The 22001-nt window shown below is 41.4% G+C and overlaps 1 protein-coding gene across 2 annotated transcripts in view; it reads right to left on the minus strand.

Moving 5' to 3' along the window:
- Positions 1-615: 615 nt before the first annotated feature.
- GRID1 (glutamate ionotropic receptor delta type subunit 1) overlaps positions 616-22001 on the minus strand; it is a 759138-nt gene continuing 737752 nt past the window's right edge. For both annotated transcript variants that reach the window (XM_044420361.1, XM_044420360.1), the window contains one exon: positions 616-1044. In XM_044420361.1, coding sequence (XP_044276296.1) covers positions 616-1044 — 429 coding nt within the window. The remainder of the gene's footprint in view (positions 1045-22001) is intronic.

The following is a 22001-nucleotide window of genomic DNA, read 5'->3' on the forward strand; positions in this document are numbered from 1 at the left end:
GCACCCATTGATACTGTGCAAGAAACTATTTCAGTAAAGGATGACAGTCGCAACCTTGCAACGGTGAAGGTCTCCTGACATTATCCTGACTGCATTGCCTGCAAAAAGTGGCAGTTCAGGCTTGCTTAGGATATGCATTGTTATGCCATGTTTTCTGGGCAAACTGAGATCTTGAGTGACATTGTGGAAAGCAAGGCAACAGATGTGAACAGAATGTTGTCTTTTGGTTTGTTTTCTGAGCAAGAAATAGGCTTTTTTTCTGAGAAGAAGGAAATCAGAACAAGAACCCAACAAAGGAGTACCAGTTAAACTCCAGAGAAATGTTTTACTGCCCTCAGTCCCAGTAACAGCTCTTCTTTGGCACTTGAGAATGGTCACAAGTAGTTTGCCTTTTTTATTCATAGAGAACAAAATTTACAAAGTCATTCATACATTTTTTTCTTTCTCTTTTTTTTTTTGTATTTTTGTTTGTTTGTTTTTTACTGACTTTGAAAATTGGGAATATTCAAAATACACTTTTTACCCCACTTCATTCTTTCACTATTTACAGATATATACAAGAAAAATGTCAGAGTTTTTTTTCATTGTATTAAAAATCTTTGCTGGCCGATCGCATTATATGGATGTCCCATGAGATGCCTCCATGGCTTCTGGAATTACTCCCCCCGGCACGGACTGAAAGGACATTGGAATGGGGGTTTTGACAGGGCTCTGGCGAAATAGTCCTCCGTTGGGAGATCTGTGTTTGCACTGCATGGAGGGCATCGTGGCTGAGCTGCTGAGAGGCAGTGGCAGGTTGCTTCCAGAGGCACCCGTGAGTGTCCTGCTGGCAGCATGAGTTGCCTGTTCTTGCAAAAAGGAAGTGACCGAAAGTTGTGTGTTCTGGTATTCACGGACCGGCTCGAGGGTCTGACTGGGTGGCATGCCCCCAATCTCCAAGGCTGAGATTTCAATGGATGCTGGGGAAAGCTGCTTGTGAGCTAAGTCTTCATCAATTAAACTGTTCATACGCCTGTGGACCTGTTCCAGGTTCACTTCTTTATCCTGTGAAAGAGGAAGGAAAAGCTGATTAACCCCAAGGCATGGCTGGCCTCACCCTAAGAAACAACGGTGATGTTTTTGTCCAATTCCCATTTAATTTACCGCTGGGGGGACTCAAGGTCCAGACCACGATTCTAGAGTTTACTTTGGGCTGTCTTTACTGTTTGCAGGGGGTGATCTAGATTCATGCTACCCAACATGGTGGACTCCAGATGTTCTGGACTTCCACTTCTATCAGTGCCAGCCACCATGGAGAAAGATCAGGAATGCTGACAGTTGAAGTCCGAACATCTGGAGGGCACCAGATTGAAGAAGACCAGTCTGGGTTGAGTTCTACTGGTTCTGACCGACCAGTCCAAAACAGCTCACCAGCCAAGTATGGAGAGCCACCAAGTTCTGTTTTGGGTTTTGTTATGTACTGGAACTGCAATGACATGGGAGTTAGTAAGCAGCTTGTAGTATAAAGGCCATGGGCTAGGTTTTGGCTGGTAAGACACAAGTTGTGCAGGCTTAACTTAAAGCATGGCAGCCCAGGTCTTAACGCATGGCATCACTCTGGGCAGGATACAGATTTAGAGATTACGCTAGGCTTGCAGAAGTTGACTGTCCAGCCTCCTACCCCCATGCAGCTTTGGCCTGTCACTTCCCAAATACTACAGAACGTGTGAGTCACCTGCATAATGGGGGAGGCTGTGATATGGAGGAAGGATGGAGCACAGACTGGAGGTGTTGTTAGAGTAGGAAAGGACAAGTAACTCCGCTTCCACCAGCCCAGTGGCACATCTCTGAATCTGTATCCAACCCACTGTTTTGGCCAACACCTGGGTCTGACTATGACTCCAATAGCAAATTTCTAGATACAAATCCAAGTAAACTTTCTGCCCTGAAATAATGTGACTGACATACCTAACTACTCTCTTATTTCTTGATAGGACCAACTGAATGCCCATTTATTAAAATGTTGTGCTCCACCAGTCTGCCCACTCCTGCTTTTTTCTCACATTTGAAAGGCACCACTGGCAATGGATTCTCCGTGTATTGAGTGGTAGACAATACCACGATCCTCATTCACACAGGAACGTGTGCACTCTTTCCTTCTAATGCTTTTGTGAAATGCAAAGTCTTATGTGGAATGCTTAGAAATCAGTTCAACAGGAGATGCAATCAAAGGCCAATTGGGAGAAACTTGGCAGTGGTCTAGACAAAAGATGGTCTACCAGGAATAGAAGTCTTATGAGAAGGTATATCAGGGAAAAGACAGATATTGGAGTAGAAGGAACAGAGCTAAGTTTTGATGAATGCTCAGAAGTGGCTTATGCAAATCAATTTCATCTCAGAAATTCATCTATCAAAAACTAGTAATGGACACTTTTTTGAAATAAAACAGTAGGTGTGCTACAGCCTATAATGGACATTTGCTCCATATCATGGAAGAATAGCCGCTGTCCAGCCTGTGAGCCAGCTCACATTACACTGGATCTCACAGCAATGTTTCAGGGCCATGTTGGAGACACTCTTGGGGGTCCCAAATGAGTTGCCCTTGATTTACCCACATGAAAGCAGATATAGGAGCATCCTGGTCTGTATAATCACAGAGGTCCTTTGGAAGGCACAGTGGCGGCTCAGGTGAGGAAACCAATTCTAGCAAATTGTGCAGCTGATCTTGATTCAAATATATCAAGTGTTGCTCAAGGAATGTTGGAATAGCTTGAATACCTGGCACTTGTATCAGTAGGAAAAAGAATCTGGCAACCAGCATCAGTGGCTGCATCGCATTGGTGTTCCCATATATACGAGCTGGTCCCATGTCTCCGTATGAAGCTACAGAGAGGATCAATGCAGAAGCAACACAAAACCCCACAAAGCACCCCAAATAGGCAGTTAAAATGCCTCTGAACAAATGCCACTCATAGGATTCAGATTCAGTAACGCGCTGCATTAGCCATCCTGACAACTGAGGAGAGATGCCAATTCAAATTCATTCCCCCCATGATCTTGAGTTTCATAAGGTCAAGAGAAAGGCAAATTTCTGGAGTGTTCTGAACACTTAACTATGAAAGACAGGTTCAGTGGGCTGTGACTACAAATGAAGGGACCAAAACTGGAAAAGTACATCAGTGGTGTCCTCTTCACATCCCTGGTGACTGACAGAAATGTCTAGAATGTCTCATTTAATTTGTGGACTGCATGAAACCTGCACATTTTTGTCCTCTTTTTAAAATAGGATGATGTTAGTGCATCTGGAAATATTTAACTGCTACCATTGTTCTCAAAGGCAGGTGTGCAGGTGTGTAATTTGTTAATTGGCCACTTGTATTTTTTTTGCAGGTTATATATTGTATTTGTCATTGTCTTTAAGGAAGAAGGGAAGCACACTAGTTCGAAGGAAACCTTAATGTAGGTCAGCAACTTCTTCATTCTCTGGGAGGCCCTAATGATTGGGTTGTTGATACTGCAGTTACTTCAGATTCAGAACACTAAGGGAGCCATCCAATCACTCCTCAGCACATATAACTTTTCAAACCTGAAGCCGTGTGCATCCCATGGTCCAAATGAGGTGGAGCAGTGCCAGTCTCTGCCACTGTCACATCTCGCACCCAGATTTTTATCTAGGCAGCCATGCTCAGCCCTTTAGATGAAGTGCTTGGACAGGGGACAGAGCAGGCTGGGAAAACTTATGCCAGAACTGAAACTGGTGCAATTCCTCAGCAGCAATCTTCTCACTGAGCCCTGGTACTCTCCTTTCTGTCCCTTCCGAGACCTGTGGTGGGCAGCCAGAATGCATCTTGCTACCTTGAATGCAGGGAGAGGGTGCTTGCTCTTTGGAGTTGCAGCTCCAGCATCCTGCAATCTCGGAGCTGGGGCTCTGAAGAAGTCCCCCCCAGCCAACACTGGGAGCCCACAGAACTGCTGTTGTTGGTGCTGTTAGTCGCAAAGTCATGCCCGACCCAACACGACCCCTTGGACAACATTCCTCCAGGCTCTCCTGTCCTCCATCATCTCTTGGAGTCCACCCAAGCCCACACCCACTGCCCCAGTGACTCCATCCAGCCACCTCAACCTTTGCCGTCCCCTTCTCCTTTTGGCCTCAATCGTTCCCAGCATCAGGGGCTTCTCCAGTGAGTTGCTCCTTCTCATTAGGTGGCCAAAGTATTTGAGTTTCATCCTCAGTATCTGACCTTCTAAAGAGCAGTCAGGGTTGATCACAGAACTGTAACCTAAGGTATCATTTTATCCATATCTTCAGACTGTTTATTTTCAATAAATATGTTGACATTTGTCCTTTCAGTTAGCAGAACTGACTAGAATTCAGAGAAAGCAATTTTCTAAATTCTACCTTTTACTAATTAACAACAAAAGAAGATCTGCTTTGCAGCTCTATGTCTAACTAGAGGAAATATCTAAATTACATAATCTGTGATTAAACATAGGCAATATTTTAATGATGGAATGTAATTTTCACAGTCCTTAAATCTAAAAGAGATTTATTGCACATCATGAGAAGCGAACCCCAGTGGAGAAGGCATTTCCACTAGGGAAGGTCAAAAAAGAAGGGGATCACCAACCATGAGATGGCTCAGCTCCATAAAGGAAGCCACAGCCTTCATTCGCTGAAGCTGAGCAGAACTGTGAAGGGCAGGACATCTTGGAGGGACTCATTCTTCATCCGTAGGGTCGCCATAAGTCAAAGATGACTTGATGGCACATAATGGGAGCAAGTAAATAAATAACAGGTTGCATTCGGTGGGGTACAGCCTGTTATTGTTGTGGAACCTGCTTATCGAAGTCAGCATATCCCACTTTTGCCAGTCCTCAAACTTCCCACCCACCATCCTCTGAAAAACTCTTGCTGAGGGTGAGGTATGTGCCAGAACAAAATGACTATAGGAATCCAAAGGGGATTTTTTAAAAAATTCCCCCTAATGGGGTAGAACTTCAGGGTAAGATGGGGGCTCAAAGCCTGCTTTCCCCAAGTGTTGGCATCCCAATCCAAATTGGCTCTTTGTGTGCTTGCAAGAGAGTAGTGTAGGGAGCAATCCCATGGCCTCTATGAAGCGCCTGAAGATATGTTGGGTTTCCAGATTTGAAGGGAAAGATTGTCTGTCCTCAGAGTGGGGAATTGGAATGCTGCCCCCAGTTCAGGCAGCATGGAAAGATCTGCACTGGTTCCTCTCTCTGAGGTTACAAAAGCAGCCCTGAAGGGCATTAAAAACTGCATTTCAAGAAGCAAGGAGGGGAAAAGACAAAAGGTCATGATATGAGCTATCCCGAAGTTCCTCCGGCCTCCTCCAGGCCTCTCCGAAACCCTCCAGCAAGATGGGCAAAGAAGTCTGTCTGTTGAAAATGCAGGGAGGGCAGAGGGGCAGCAAAGATAATCTCTGCAAATCTTCAGTGAAGATCATCTGTGCAAATCCTACTGCTTTGCTTTGGGTGACTGTTAAGTCTCTGAGTTTGGAGACTTGCAGGCATTGCCACAGAACTGGACCCCAAGAGTGGCGTGCAGAGTTGTGTGCTGTGTGTTCAGAAAGGAACGTTACAGTTTGGCCCTGAGGGAAGTGAGGGTGAATGTTCAGTACAGAACATTATGGGCAGTAATGACAGTGGAACTTGAAGAAATTAGATCTCCATTAAAAATGTGATGAATTCAATGATGCAAATATAATGGCAGGCAACTGGTTGCTCTGGACGAGGCTGCGCATGAAGTTAATTCAATGGATCCTGGACGAACATTGCTCCATAGATGAGAATGTGTATCGGCGTCAGCTGTGCATGTGGAAAATTGCTTCTGCATAAAGATGGGAGGCAATTGGGCATAATCATGCATAATTCTGCACTGGAAGATAGCTCTGGAAATGTAAGTATTTGAATGGAACTGGTGGGTCCAGTTTTGTGAAACATTAAAACAAATGCATTAGCAATTGTTTGTGCTCACTTGATATCATGTACTCCTCTGGCCAGTTTAAAAAGAAAAAAAAAAATGTTACGTTTTGTAAGGCAAGGTACTAACAATGTTAAGAACATGTGTATTTCCTTTCTGCCTGAAATTAGTGGGAATTAAGAGAATCAAACATTGGATAGATTAAAACTTTAATTCTTCATGGATCTGGGCCCATTAATTAATATCAGAAAATAGGAAGTAGCAATCCAGTACAGGATTAAGCACCATTAAGCACTATTGTGCCATATTATAGAAGATGGTATTATGCAATAGTTGCATTGAAACAACACAACAAGCAACCCTGCATGGTTAGCATGCTTACAGTTTTTTGCTATGTGTGCCTGCCAGATGATCAAGTAGTTTCTGTTATCATGGTTTCCATCCTCCCCACTGCAGGCACATATCCCATCAGCCACTGTGCCTGAAATTCAATCCTAACATACATCACTCCCAGCTTGTGTCTCCTTCCTCTTCCTCACTGACCACACACAGAGGGTGAATGGCTGGACTAGCTGGAAAGTTGCTGCTCTTCCCAGAGTCCTCTGTGGTAGTTGCATACCAGGATCATGGAAACCATGATCCTGGGTTCAAGCAACATGTCAGTACAGAGAAACCACAGAACAAATCACTCCTCCTTATTGTGGTTTCTACAGACCATACTTACCGTGGTTAATCATTATAACAACACAAAGGCCCAACAGTGGTAACAACCCACCATGGCTTGTTGTGTTGTCTGAACTGCACGACATGGCTCTGCTATGACTGCCTGTGAGAACCTTAGCAAGTCATTCTTCTTCAGCCTCAGCCCTATGTCTGCACTAGGGATTTACTCACACTTGACTTTTTTTACCAGGCCAACATACCAAGACATGCCTGAGTGCCATCACCTGACATCCTCAAACAGTTGCTGAGGCTCCTGTGCCCAGGGAGGGCTCAGTAGCACTGATGTCTGTTCAAGGCCTACCTGCGTACCTTGGGGTTGGCTTTACCCAACGGCAACATTAAGCAGATGTGAGCCACCCACCACTGTGACTGTTCCATCATGTCCTGGAGCAACACTGCCACAGGATATCATGTCAGATTGAAGCAGTGAATAGCCTGCACCCTCCCATCCCTTCTGGAGACAGTGAGCCTGCATGCCACTGCCAGGCTACCAGCAGGGGGCACTAGCAAGCATTGTTGGGGACCTCTGCGAGTCTGGGGCAGTCCAAGCTTACAAGAACTGCTTCGACCATTCTAAAGCAGTAAATACATTCTTAATACTCTTAGTAATAAAATCAATCCCCAGCATCTGGAGACAGGTTTCCAAACTGTGCAATGGAAGTGGTTATGCAGAAACCAGCAAGTATCCTGGGTTGAGCCTCCATGGCTTAAAAACCAATTGTCTGGCACATCATAGAAGATCGGTCATGGATTGTCCAAGAATGGCACCTTACAGACTAGCTGAAGGGAATCTCACATCTATAATGGATGGACAGGAACGGAGTCACTCAGAAATTCTGCATTCACCACCCCCACATCCTTGTTATTACTGTCCGATTTGCTGAGTCCATTTGCCAGGCCATAATTCCAAATCACTTTGATGGAATTTGACAGAGGAGAAAAGGTTTAGTAATAATAATCAGCCTGTTGAAGGGGAGGAAGAAGGGGAACAGATGTACTTTGTTGGGATTTTTAAAGTATCTACTATGCACTATTAAGTTAAATAGAAAGAGTGAATAAAGAGTTGGTTTTTTAATATAAATTAATTTACACCCTCATTAGTCAAGGTTTTCAGTACTTAGCAAGGTGTAATCACAGCACAGAGATATATGTGGAAAATAAAGACTCTGCCGTGTTCATTAATTTAGCACTGGCAACTGACCTAGTCAAACATTGCTTAATGCTACATAAAATTTGCTGACTGCAATCTGAATGCAGTTTTGCTGGGGCAAGTTTAGCAATTATTGTCTCTCATTAAATCTAACTGGAACTACGCCTCCAGAGCCTGCTTCAAGATCTGGCGTATCTGCTGCGAAGCGCCTGCTCATTCGGACAATATTTTCATTTTGTTCTTCTTCTTTTTTAAGAATGATATTTTTACGTAGTTCTTATCTGGGTACATGCCAGCTCTTTGAAAACTTGGTCCTTCTGGTGGCACGAAACGGGGCAATGCCACAAGGGCACAATCCTGTGACCTCCCAACTTCTTCTGGACAGCTGTCCAATTCTTTGGAGTCCCAACTTGGAGGTCCTGCAATCCCAGACTCCAATGGTGGAGAACCCAGCTTGCCTCCTCGCCACAGAAGCAGGAAAGACTGAGCCTGCTGTGCCAGGATCTCAGAGAACCATACTGTGCTGGACCCCAGAGGGAGAAAAAAGACCATGCTGGGGAAGGGAGGAGACTGGAGTCATGGTCTATGCCAAGTCCATTTGACTCCCAGTGTCTTATCTAGGTAGTCCAATGCAGCCATCTAGAGAAAATACACAAGGCACAACAGTGGCTGGAATCACAACCACGTTCCTTGTACCAGGCATATGATGCACACAAGCCTCCAACTTTAGAGGTCTATGTTCATATGCTGCAGGGTTTGCACCCTGCACCAAGCAATGGATGAACGGAGCAAATGCAGCACCCAGGGGGCTTTGTAACATGCACAAGGGGCTTCTGTAGGTCCACCATCACACAGGTCTGGTTTATGCGGGTGGGGAATCACACATATTCCATGCACAGCAGCTTCCTGAGGACATGGGTGCCTCAGGAACAGAGGATTACTTGTTGTGCCCATGTAAAGGACCTTATTTCGTATTGCTGACCCTCCCCCCCCCCACAGCTTTAAGGAAGTGTGTGAAGACACATCTTTGAAATATAACCTTTTAAATCATGCAATTGTTTTACTGTCTTTAATGTTCTTTCTCGCAGCTTCTTAAAGTATGCTTCTATTTTTTCAGTTGTGGTACACTGCCTTGATGGCTTTCTAGCAAAGAAAGCAGTAGAAAAAAGTTAATAACAAACAAATATTGCAGTCATGCTGTCTTGGGTCACACTGAAGTCACTCTGTTCTTGCTTTTAGGTGTAAGTTTCCTCATTCTTTGCATAACTGGTGGCATTAGTGACCCAATGTGGTAACAGAGAGAGCCAATTACGTGACAGAGGACTGATTCATTTGATGCAAGATCACTCCCATGTATAGGACTGCATGGAGAAACCTTGGTGTAAGCCCAATAATCTTGGGAATGCCTTCTAAAAAGTTTGCTTCTATGTATTATGCATGCACATGCTCTGGAATAATTTAGATTCTAGAAGCCTTCCTCTTCTGGATCCATTGTAAGGCTTCGTATTCTTTTTATGTTAAATACACTTCTATAATAAGTTTGCTAGCATACCCTGAAGTCACAAAAGCTTTGCTATTTCAAAATAAATGAATGCACAAAGGAGAAAATAGAAAAGAGCAGTTAGTAATGAACAGTGGTTAGGCTGGGGTGACTGCAACTTACAATACATTACAAAAAAGTGTCTTTTTGTGTAATGTGGGGGAGTAATATTGTCAATGTAAATAGAACTTCAATAAGTCTGAAAGAAATTGTTGTGGCTACGCTAGTCCAAATATGAGTTTTAAAGTAATTAACGGGGTAAGAGTAAACTTTTCAGATCAGAAAAAAAGCTTAGGAGAAGGCCATGATTCCAAACAAGACTGGGGAATTGGAATTGTGGATAAACAAAATAGTTTTTTATGAGAATTGGTTAACAATTGTTGCATGGTGCAATAATACTGGTTAGTAAGCTTCCACTCATACCTTAGTATCTTTAATTAACCTCAAAAGTTCTGGGTTTTTCCATTCTAGTGGAAACTAGTTGAATGCAATTATGGACATTTACTCTCTGTACATATATATTCTGTGTTTATATAAAACACTGTTCACATTGCTTCTTTCACTATATCTGTGAATGTTGGAATCACCTCTGAATGAAGCTATGGAAAGGTTCCTTCAGTCAATCAGTTTGTGGCTCCAAGTGGGAGGACTGGATTGCATCTCATGTCAGTTCTCCTTAGAGAAGGCCCATAGAAATGAATGGGACTTAATTTATACTAACATGGGCTACAGTCCTTTGTGAGAGTTGAGTGAATGGCTGGCTTATGTGGATCCTTATGACTATGCCTATGCCTACATGAAGAGTTGTATTTATTAATTTCATTTTTCTTGCTTATTTTGGTTTCATAGGTGGTGAAATGTTGTTAACTGCTCCACTGTTTTTACTGAGGGCAGGTTTTTATTTTGTGGGGACAGAGAAGTTGCCATTTTCCCCTGGATGGTTCTCATACCATAGCTATTCAGCTGAGGAGTAGAATGCCAAAAGATCCTACATACTTCTCTGATGTGTAAAATCCGTGCATGGCCTGCCTATCCCAAATAAGTCTTTATTCAAGCATTAATGGAACTGAGCAGGATCCAGCTACAGGGAAATGATAATCGTGATCTATCCTTAATATATGAATAAGTCTTAATGGAGTAAAAAGGAAACAAAAGAATGCACCTTTCTCCTGAAACCCTTAGCGATTGAATGAGTTCCCTTTCTCAGAATGCACGTTTCCAATATACAGTGTGTATGACCACTGTTCCTGGAGAGTAAAGCAGGTGCGAACACCACATTGTTTCATTAGGTCCAGTGAAATAGTCCTGACTTTTATTTATTTTATTTTTTTGGTGCAGAAAGGATATGTGAATCATACAAAAGTAAGGCAAATCCTATAATTATTTACAGATGTTTTGCCTTCCATCATGGAGTTTATGAATCATTTGGAAGTCAACAGGGCACTGGTGAATTTTAAATCTGGAGAATATCCTGGGTTTCATCTTGATGCATTGGTGTTGGTTGGGTGGAATGGATTTCTTCGTGTTTGCAGATGCTTGAATACCAGAGCAGTAAAAGGAAATATCCACACCATGTAGCTCTTTCCTTGTACTGCAGGTGACACAGTCATGTAAAAGCATGCAAAATTCATTCGCAGACCTCTACCCAAGCAGTCCAAAGGCTCATTTAGTCCAGAAGCGAGCATCTCAGAGTTGTGAGCCAAGTGGGAAAGAGCTTAGCTCCGTGGCTGAACATGCATTTTTCATGACAAAGGTACTGGGTTCAATCCCAGGGATCACCCAGTAAAACTGGAGAGGACTTCTGTCTGAAACCTACAGAGCTTCTGGCTGTGGACTACCATGAGAGAGGGAAAAATGAATCCCTGTTTTTATTCTCTTTATCATTCCTAAATGAACTCCATGGTGGAGCTCTGAACAAAGAAGTGGTTGTTGGTATAACTGACACCATTTACCCATCCTTTAGTGCAATTTGATCCATTTTCCCCACCCCAAAGTTTATTTTCTAACTAACTGCTGTGGCAAAACTATATCTGATAGTGGGCCAAATGCACAGAAAGAAACCTTGCAGGCTTCCAAGTATGTTTTCTTCATGCAAATACTCTGCTTCTGAGCCTAAACTATTTTATAGTAAGTTGAATTCATGCTGATGAATTTCCAATGTGTTATTAAAAATTAGGGATCTGTGAAACCACCCTATCCCAGTGATGAAATTTGTGGAGCATATTAGAACTATGTTTCTTTGAAATGCTTATTTTTTCACCTGAGGAAGGATTTTCAAATTTTCTTCAAATTTTGCATTAGGTGAAATACAATGCTACCCTAGAAGTATGGGGAACCTTTGAAGACATTATATCCGTGTTTCCATAACTGTTTTGACTTTGTTTCCACTCTTTTTTTTTACCAAAGAAGAATCCCCAGATTCATTTGTAATGCTTGGAGCTGACTGACTGACTCTAAGCACCAAAGGGTACTTGCTCACAAGACCAAACCTGGAAATTGAAGACACGCATCAAAGACATGCAATTTCTAAAATTAAAAAAAAGCTTGAAATAGGGCATTTCTTTCTTCTTCAACATGAGAGAAAGGAAGCATTCCCCCATAAGATATTTTCTTGCAAGACAAGCAAGTTAAATTTGAAAGTACTATACTTCACGAATGGGCATTCTGGTGCAAACCAAGTTGTAAATAGATGGAACATTTCCTTTGGGAATTCCAATGGTCCTTCACATGCTTGGATTAGGAGAAAGCCAAGGGATGTGTAGCAGCAAGTAACATCTATCTTTCTATGTATACAGCTACAGGATTTTATAAGGTAAGGGAGCATCCATAGATCAGTGGTAGAGGACATGAAGTGCATGCAAAAGGCCCCAGGTTACCCCTCTCGGTAAAAAAGACCTCCGTTGCAATGCTCAGGAAGATCTTTGCCTGAGATGCTATGGCTGAAGTACTAGCACTGGACAAAATGGATCAATGGTTGACTCAGAATGATGCCAACAAAAGAGCACCAGAGGAAGATGATGGATTATTACATTTCCAGAAATATGCCACATCAAATGAGTGTTTTCTAGGCATGCCAACTTGTTGGAAATGGTTGGTTTTAAAATGGCAGCATAAGATGCAAAGGAAATGTGTGTTTTGTGCTGTCAAGGGATGCATTCACTTCAGGCAACTAAAGTAGTAGGAAAGGGGCATGGATGAGAGGTTCCAGGAAGTGGTTACAAGCATAGGGTATTTCATAGGTGATGTCATAAATGCTCACCATGGTTCTGAGACCGAGCCTCATCTCATTGGCAATCTCCATGGGGGAAAAAAGGAAGAAGAAAAGGCGGGGGATCAAATAGTGTGGCTTGTAAGTATAACAATGGAGCATACAACCATTCCTAGGTCATAGTAAGCCAGACATCTGCAAATTAATTTCTTTAATATTATTTTCTTTAACAAGTATGCAGACTGCTTTGTCTTGATTGGAAGGACACTTTTTCATTACCCTGATGGTGTTGCCATTGGATTTTCTTTTCACCACTGAACTGTTCCAGTCAGCCATCACTTTATGCCACATGACAAGAGGTATTCATTTCAAGATAGCCTTGGGTTGTTTTCTATTTATTTGAGCTACAATCATTGCACACGTCCTTGCTAGTAAATCTCACAAAAAGTAATCACCAGTATAATAATCAGCCAGAACATCAACCAGGCCTAAGTAAAATGATGTAATTGTGAAACCCACTGAAACAAATCTAGGATTGATTTCTCATCATTAACTGTTTGAAATGAAAAAAACGATACAAACTGTATTTTCCTAATTATATTTTGCAATCTTGTTTATTTAAAGTATATTCCTAAGTCAACTAATTCAAGTATGTCTCATTTGTGACTCAGCCAACATACCAGGAAAAAAACAAAGCATTAAACTGCTAAATGTGACTGGCAGGGATTGGGTAATTTCCTTTGATTTGGATGGAATATTACTGGTTTTGCCTTTTTTTAAAAAAAAACCTGTTGGATTGTTATGCTTCCCACTGCTTTGGATAGTGTTGAACGGAAAAGTAGTGCTGCAATGTTATACATACATGATATTTTAAGAAATTAGTGAAGCTTGGGGGTCCATTTATATTTACAGGGGAGCTCTCAATAGGCTAAGAGACCGGTTAAGACACATATATGTTACAATTTGGCATGCATCCTAGCAAGTACTTAGAGAATCAACAGCTCTGGAGAAAAATTCTCTTAACCTACACTTGCATGATTCTAATGTTAAATCCACAGTACTAGCCTACTCAGATGGAATTTAGGAGAAGCGTCAGGAAATGTCCCTCAATTTTTATAGAATGGTTGAATCCTATTTTCATCTCAGCATAGCTTGAGGTCTCTCTCATCCTTTGGAACCCTTGGGTTCTTTCATTTACTGTGAAGGAATATTTTCACAATCAATTTCTCAGTTAAATAATCCTTGTGTGTCTGAACTCATTGGAAAGGATTATGGAGTATGTTCTAGGATGGCTGCAGATAAATTTTGGATGACTCCCAATATTTACTGGGATGCAATTTGAAAAACACCAGCCTATCCAAGTGCCCCAAAGCTGGAGTTTCATAGTGCTTCTTGTGCTTATTTTTCAAATTAATTCAGATCATATGTAGGTATGATCCTTCTCTGCTCTGTGTTGTGTGCTGTGGACCAAAGTAAGGCATGCATCACATGCCTCATCCTCACTTATCCATAGAAGCAAAGGATGAGAATGAACATGATTGCTAAAGGGTTCAGTGATACCACGCAAAATTGTGCATCTGAAAACTGTTCATTCAACTGTCAGAGCAATGGCCAGGTTTTCAATAGCCTTCCAAAATCCCTGGCATGGTGGGTGCTGAACTTCATCTGGAAGGTGGTAACAAATTAACAGCATTTTGCATCTACTAATCCCTGCACTCCAACATTACATGAAATTTAAATATAAGTTTACTTCTGACAATTTTTTCTTTAGCATGCAATGATTTCATTCAGTATTATGAGGCATGGTCATAGTAGAATGTAGTTTGAGATATTTGTGATTGCCTCATTCAGCAAGGTATGAGCAAGGTATTGATCTTTATTGGGATTATATTAGTTCCTTAAAAAAAGAAAAAAATGGTTTTGTGCTAAAGAACTGCTTCTCATTTGACTCTCTGTCATGAAAGTTATTTTATTGCTGGATGGCTCTGTTGAACGTATGTTTCCACTCTAAACATTTTGGAGAAACATAAAATAATTCCAGGGTATACTGTCTACACCCTGGAGTAGACTCAAGATATGAAGTAAATTCCATCACCACTTCGGGCATCAGCATGGCCAGGCTTCTTTTAGTCTGGTCAGACAGTGTGTTCACAGGCTAGTATCTTCATCAACATCTCCTTGCACCAGTGGGCTCTGAGGACCTCTGTAGTGGACATGTGTTTAGATGCTGTGCTAGGTTTTTGTGTGCATATTCTAAGCATTCAGGCACAGCAATGTGGCAATGCAGAAAATGGCTTCTCACTGCATTGGAATCCTCACTCTATCTTAGTAATGGTCCTAGAAACTTCTTCAATGGGGCATAACTTGGTTCCATTCTAAATGCTCTCAAGAAGAGGTGTCTGGGTGATAGTCTGCAATTGCCATGTGAGTTTGGGTGAACAGACGCAACAATTTACTAAGTGTTTACTTGCTACCATCTACCAATTGATCACTTATTCATGCAAGAGTTCAATAAACCAGTTTTCTTTAATGTTCTGTCTAGTGGTGGTGAGAAGACTTTTACTAAACATCAGTGCTCAAGTGAAAGAGCTAAAACTCTTTCTCACATGTTAGCACATCAAAATAAGTTAGAGATACTAACCTGTCACTGTGTACATGTAGCCACTAGGTACATGCAATCAGGAATGTCCAGTAATCACTAGTATCTTGTAAACTTATTAAAAGCAATCTACCACTGCTTTGTTTCCTTAGATTTTGGTGTACAGAGTATGAAACAGTATCTGTTACACAATGAGATTCCCATAGAGCTGTTTAAGTTGAGACATCCAATTGAATTTGTGACCTCCTTGGTTTGGAACAAGCTTGACCTGCTCTGATGGCTACCTCAAAGCTCATCATACATCAGATGTTTTGAGACAACAATCACATGAGGGACCTGCAGGAATTGATGTAATCATCATCCAGTGAGAAAACTATCCCATCTGAAATTCATCTCTGGTTCTATCTGGCACAACTATGAGTGTGTGTCTCCTTGATTTCACTTTAGGGTGACTTAAGCATCCACATTTTGCTCTGTATGCTTCCTGGAGACTTTAGTGGGGTTGTGAGATTGGACTTTGCATGCATAAAGTTTTGCAATCCTGAAGTGTAAACCAGATTGAGTCACTGCCTCTCTGTAATATATGCACAGGATGCATCTTCTTTATTGCATCTTCCTTTATTGCATCTTCCTTTCTCAGATCCTTCCTGTAGAGTTTCTTGTGTGTTGCTCCTAAAGAACCTGCTCACACACGTAGATTTACCTTCAGAGAACTGGAAGACAGGTGGTGGTCTTGAGACCATGTGAATGCACCATCCCAGATCAAATACCCAGGCAGATCTTTCACACCGTCTCACAGAACCCCATACACAATTCTTTCAAATGGGATCAGTTGCACATTCCAGCCATGACTCATTCATAGTGTGGTATATAAGACTTCAATCCTATGGATATTGGCCCCATAAGACTCCACCGCAGTTAGTGGGTCTTACTTCTGAGCAGACAGTCATAGGACTGGGGTGTAAGTGGTGAGTGGTGCCCACACATGTATGAACTGTATCAAATCATGCTTACACACACTTTCTAGGAAGGTCATTGTTGCCTGCCTGGAAGTCCTATCACACACCATCCACTCTCCTAATAATTTTCGGATAGCAGCAGTTTGTCTTGAAAAATCTACCACTCTGCTGCACTCACTGTTTTGCCCGTGGTGGAATGATTTATTTCCTGCTCTCAAAAGTTTATTTTATCTTAGAAAATTAGCGTACAATATCATGATACATACAGATAATTATTGAAAGGAAAAACTTAAGCAAAAACTAAAAAATAGAAAGTGCACAGATTTCAGACAAGTAGCTGAACTACAGAAAAAATAATTTAAAGAGCAACATAAAATATAAACATCTGATGAAGGGGACAATACAGGAACAGTTTAATTATGGGGTGTTTTCTTACATAAAGTCTGGGGAACAGAACTGGAAAAGAGTCTGGGGGTGGAAAGGTTAGGGAGGTGGTGGGGGAAATGAAATGGCAAAAAAAGGTACTCGGCTTCCAAAACAATTCATTCTGAAAGAAGGCAAACATTCCTGTTGCATTCATTTCTGTTTTGGAGGATATCTGTGATTCAGTATAATGGAGCCTGATCATATGTCTATCATGATGGCTACCATAATCTCTCAGCTCAAGTGTGATTTTTCCATCACTATGAAGAGCAGTAGTTCTAGAAGTCAAGCTACGTGATGAGTAGTCCCCTAATAGCCTTGTTGCAAAACACTGTAGGTTCCACGGAGAACAATGTTGCTAATTTAGTCCATTTACTAATAATCATTTCATGTGTTAAACTGATCTCTGTAATATTTACCTAGCACCTTGGTGCCAAGTAATTTTTTATTTAAAAAATTATAAATCCAGACCTTTTAGTGTATGTGTTGTTTTTGGTGGAATGTTCTAATTTGTTGCAATGCGTTATTGTTATTTTATTATATTTATAGTATTTTATTTCCTATAGTTTATGCAACTCTGATAAAGAAAGTCAATGAAGTTTGAAAGCCATTCATAGCTTCCTTGCAAGTGGGAGATCAAAAGTCTGAATGCTTTCTTGAAAAAAAAAACCCCTTTGCTTATACACATCAAGGTATAAGCAGAAGGGGAAGGCCAACGATGAGATGGATGGACTCCATAAAGGAAGCCCCATTCTTGAGTTTACAAGAGCTGAGCAGGGCTGTCCAGGTCAGAACATGTTGGAGGGCTTTCATTCATAGGGTTGCCATAAGTCAGAGATGACTTGATGACACATAACAGCAGTACAGAAGACACATTTCACTGAGAAAGGTGTAGCTGAGCCTTCTGCCCAACATGCTAGCATTTCATGCACAGGGCGATGTTGACAAGAGTGCTTTCCAATATTTGACACACGACCACACTCGCATCGTTTGCTGTCTGAAGTGGCACTGCCCAGCAATGGATACATTACCATTGTGCTGATGAAGCTTGCTCTAGGAACAAGTTTAATACCTTGAGGTAGGTAGAATGCATGCATTAGGATCCCCACGTGCATCATGCAAGCTGATGCACTGCCGGGGAAGATAAGGCACAAACCATGGAAAGCCAACAGCCTCATGGAAAGGATGAACTTCACCGTCCTACATTCCTGGAGCATCTATGGCAATATTGTAGGAAACTATCTTCTCACGTGGTTGAGTTCAAATATTTTTGCAACCCAAAGCCTTGTGCATTTCAGGAGGAGGCTGTCTGACAGGAAGACGAAGGAAGGCACTGACAGTGACAAAGTGCTCTTCTGTTCACTTCTGCAATGCTAATCTCACTACTGGCTCTTTAGAGGAAGAGCATCAAAGAGGAAAAAGTCATCTTTTTGGCGTGGTTTTTACATGGTCTGATAAGGAGCAGCAAGGCAAATGTGACGCACTTCCTGCTTTTGAAGAGAAACAAAGCTGTCATTCTCAGATGATTCCAACAGCCAGCTGTTTTCACTTCACAGCAAGGGAGGAGAAAGGAAAAGATACCAAGCAAAGTTGTATTCACAGTTGAAGGTGTCTTAGCCAAAACTCCCCTTTCTGTACAGCTGGGAAACATATCCCTGTCCTCCTTTGCAGCTGGTGTTCCTATTATTGTGCCTAGTGTAATAGTGTACTATTTATTTGTCACTAATCAATGAGAAATGGATTATCAAAGTATGTCTGAAATCTATGCTGAGCCATATGCTCATGTACTAAACGCAGGACAGATAAGTTTGTTTTCTCAGAGAAAAGAAGATCTGCAGTCAAAAGAAGCATTTGAATCTGCGACCAAACCTCCAACAGGTTTGAGGAAGGGTGAGTAGCAATAGGAGAAATAGTGCATAATGTCAGTAGAAATCCACTGTGAAAAGGACCACTGTTGAACATCTTTCACGGGCATTCTGAAAAGTGTTCAGAGTGTCAGCACTTCTTCCATGGAGATTTTCTCACTGATAGCGTCTAACTTCTGGGCTTCTTATCAACTGCTATAAAATGATGCAGATGCAAATTAGGATAGGCTTAGAAGGTTCAGTGCAAACTTTTGTGATTGCTACCTGTTCAGATGAATATTCAAGACACAACAGTCTGTTCCTAAAGAACCACAAGGTACCTTCAAGGTAAAATGTGACCACCATCCATGTTCTTAATGGCAGGCAAGGCCCTCAAAGTAGTTCAAGCAGGAAAAGGCTTTCAATCTTGTTCAACTCAGCAGTGAAGCTTAAACAGGATAAAGGAGTGCAGGAATATTTATTCCATCACCTACAACTATCCAGATTACTGTCTGTTCCTCAGAGCTACCTGAAGATGTTTCTGCATTTTTGTGTCTTACAATGCCTACTCCGACTGAGCTTTCTTTTTAAAAATTCCTTGAAATGTGGTTTCTCTCAAATCTTTTACAATTAGCTTGCTCTAAAATCCTGGTATAAAACTTTTCTAATGCTGGCAGGACACACGTGACTGAAATACTGCACTAATGCAGTGGTTAGTGAGCATGGTCCTTGCAAAGTATGTACTTGCTGGCCAAGCAGTCTTTAGGAGTAGGCTGTTAGCATTTTACAATGTTAAAGGGCTTTTAGCAATTAATGGCTATGTCCTGACTCCATGAGACCAGCCATATTAGCAAAAGTGGGAGTTTTCAAAGCATTAGGAAAACTAGAAACAGTCAGAACGCCATTCAGTTTCTACGCAGTGAAAGAAATAGAAGAATCACAGCAAGGGAAACCATTAAAGAGAAGCAACACAGCTCCCTTCCTAAGTGAAGAAAAATAGCAGTACTGTATGCAGTCAGGGTACCTTGATATAAAAGGTGAGTGACTTATGCTTTACAACTGCATTCTATATTTGACTGTGAATCTGGGGTACAGTTTATAATATGGATACTTGGAAACACAGTTACCACCACTGTCCAAAGCTTGGGTGCTCTTTAGCTCAGTGAAATCCAATCCAACTCTGTGCTGGATTTAAGGATGGGCCAAAATGGCCCGCCCCCTCATTTGTGGACCCATTTATCACCCACAAAAGTGGGAGAAGCTTCCTGTAGCTGAGGCAGTAGAGAGATCCTAAGTGAAGTGGGGGAAGCAGGGGAGTTCAGTTTAGATCATGGCACTTTCTAGGAAGTTCTGCCAGCCTGGATGCTGCATGAAGAGTCTCATCCTGAGGTGTGCATATCTGATCACTCCTAGTTGGATTACAAAGATCATTTGCAAGATCACACATTATTATACCAGTTTTGACAGTAACCTCCTTAGATATGTGTGTTGTAGGATTTTTAAGAGTCCCTTTACAAATGCACACTTGTAACATAATGAACACGTTCAACTCATCTCTTAGCCGTATATACGCTACGGGCTCATCCTGTGTAGGGACCAAAGACCATCTTTGGCTCCCAGCATTGTGTGGATTCCATGCACAAAGAATTAAAGAAAGGGAGATACATGTGGTTTCATGGGGGTACACTGTGGATGTACCTGCCACAGACAAGTACCTGCTAATTTGATAATTATTTGATAATAATCTCCAGTAAATGGATTTAGAAAAGATTCAAAGACAGAATCAAAGCATGCACAAAAAAGTGCACAACCATTTATTGGAGCAATCAACTGAAATAATTAATCATCTACAGTTATTAGCTGACTAAGTTTAAACAAGTGTGCAGATCATCAAACCAGTGGAGGAAGCTGTAGATAGATTTATGTTTAATAAAGAAAAAATACAATCCTTTAGAAGGCCAGTCCTAATAAATTTTATTACCATCACTATAGCATTCTAGAACTAACACAGTCTAAAATTAATAAATATGCTTATAACTTGCAAATTAACCATTTAAAATTTGCCCTCATTGATTGAGACTGGCCCTTGCTAATGAATTAGTTTAATCCGATGAATGTTTTACTCAGTAGTACATCTCTTTTCTATAGTGGTTCAGGGAGCATGTTTAGGATTGCCGTCTAAGGCTGCAATACTGTGTACACTTGCTTGGGAATGGACCAAGCTAGATATGGTTGAAGATTCTGCCCTCCCATTAAAAAAAGGGAAAAGTTAGCAGCATCCATGTGGACATGTGTTTCTAGACTAAAGGTGCCATCCTGAAAACAAGTCCTACAAATCCCAGCGTCCATCCCCCAGTCTAAACTTGCATGGGATTGTGCCTTAAGGCTGTGATGTTGCAGGAGGGGGAGTTTAATTTTTCCCCATTTTGTTTTCCAGATTAAAGCTGCTATTGGCCTTCCTGGTAGAGTTTCCCCTATAGGAAGAAACATTTAAAGGCAGGTCCTACTCTAGACAATGCTCGCTCGCTCTCTCTCTCTCTCTCTCTCTCTCTCTCTCTCTCTGTGTGTGTGTGTGTGTGTGTGTGTGTGTGTGTGTAAAATTACATCTTCTTTCTCTGGAAAGCCAATTGCTGCTAGTCTGATCCTAGCCAATTCCTTGTGTCTGCTATCCATCTTTTTTTTAAAAAAAAACTGAGAGATCCTGGTAACAAATTTCCCTTCATTACATGGGAATTGTCACTCCAGTTCAGTTTTGCCCTGTCTCCCACTGAAGTCAGTGGGACACATCTAATGAGAATGCATAAGACAGGGGAGTATAGTTTAGCTAATCTAAATGGATCTAATCTAATCATCTAATCTATTGATTTAATAAACAAATGGCTTCAGTTGCTACATTAACATGTATCTAAACGTAGATGGATCTTTCCACACATTATCCCCTTGTGAAAGAAGAATGAGCCTGTGATTCTCATGGCTGAATGAGCAAAATGAGTAAGCAGTTTTTCTACAAAAGAAAAGGCTGGCCTTTCAGGAAAATGCATTCCGTGGTGGTGAGAGGGGGAACTTTACCCACAAAATGGTTCCTCATACACAAAACTTGACACTGAGCCCTGTCTTGGCAAACAAAAGGAGCAGACAAAGAGGGAACACAGACAGATGGGATGTTAATGGAACCTAGCATTATATATATATATATATATATATATATATATATATATATATATATATGCACGCACTTTTGACCAACTTGCGTATATGTGCTAGGCATGGCAATTACTACAAGAAAAATAAAAATTAGAAGGGATGGATCCTGTGCTCTTACTCAAATAGGGAGTCGCTGATGTTGTAACTCTTTGTGACAAAACATCTGCTAAATCTAAACTCCGTGTTCGAGTCCCTTCATGTTTCAACGAGTACCGGAGAGGTGCTCTTGTAGGAGATTTTAATTGATGCAAACAGATGCCGTCCTTTTTGTCTTTCTCATTTTTACAAGAGATGGTTATAGCAAGATGATTAGGGGTGCTTTGAAATATTTGCACAGGAAAACTTTGATTATAGGAACATTCATATCCTTGTACAGGAGGTGCTTTCACTGAAGGTCATTCATTGAATTCTGAAGAGCATTATTTTTAGAA

This window comes from Varanus komodoensis, unplaced genomic scaffold (genome assembly GCF_004798865.1).
Source record: "Varanus komodoensis strain SLA01 unplaced genomic scaffold, ASM479886v1 scaffold11, whole genome shotgun sequence".
Taxonomy (NCBI): domain Eukaryota; kingdom Metazoa; phylum Chordata; class Lepidosauria; order Squamata; family Varanidae; genus Varanus; species Varanus komodoensis.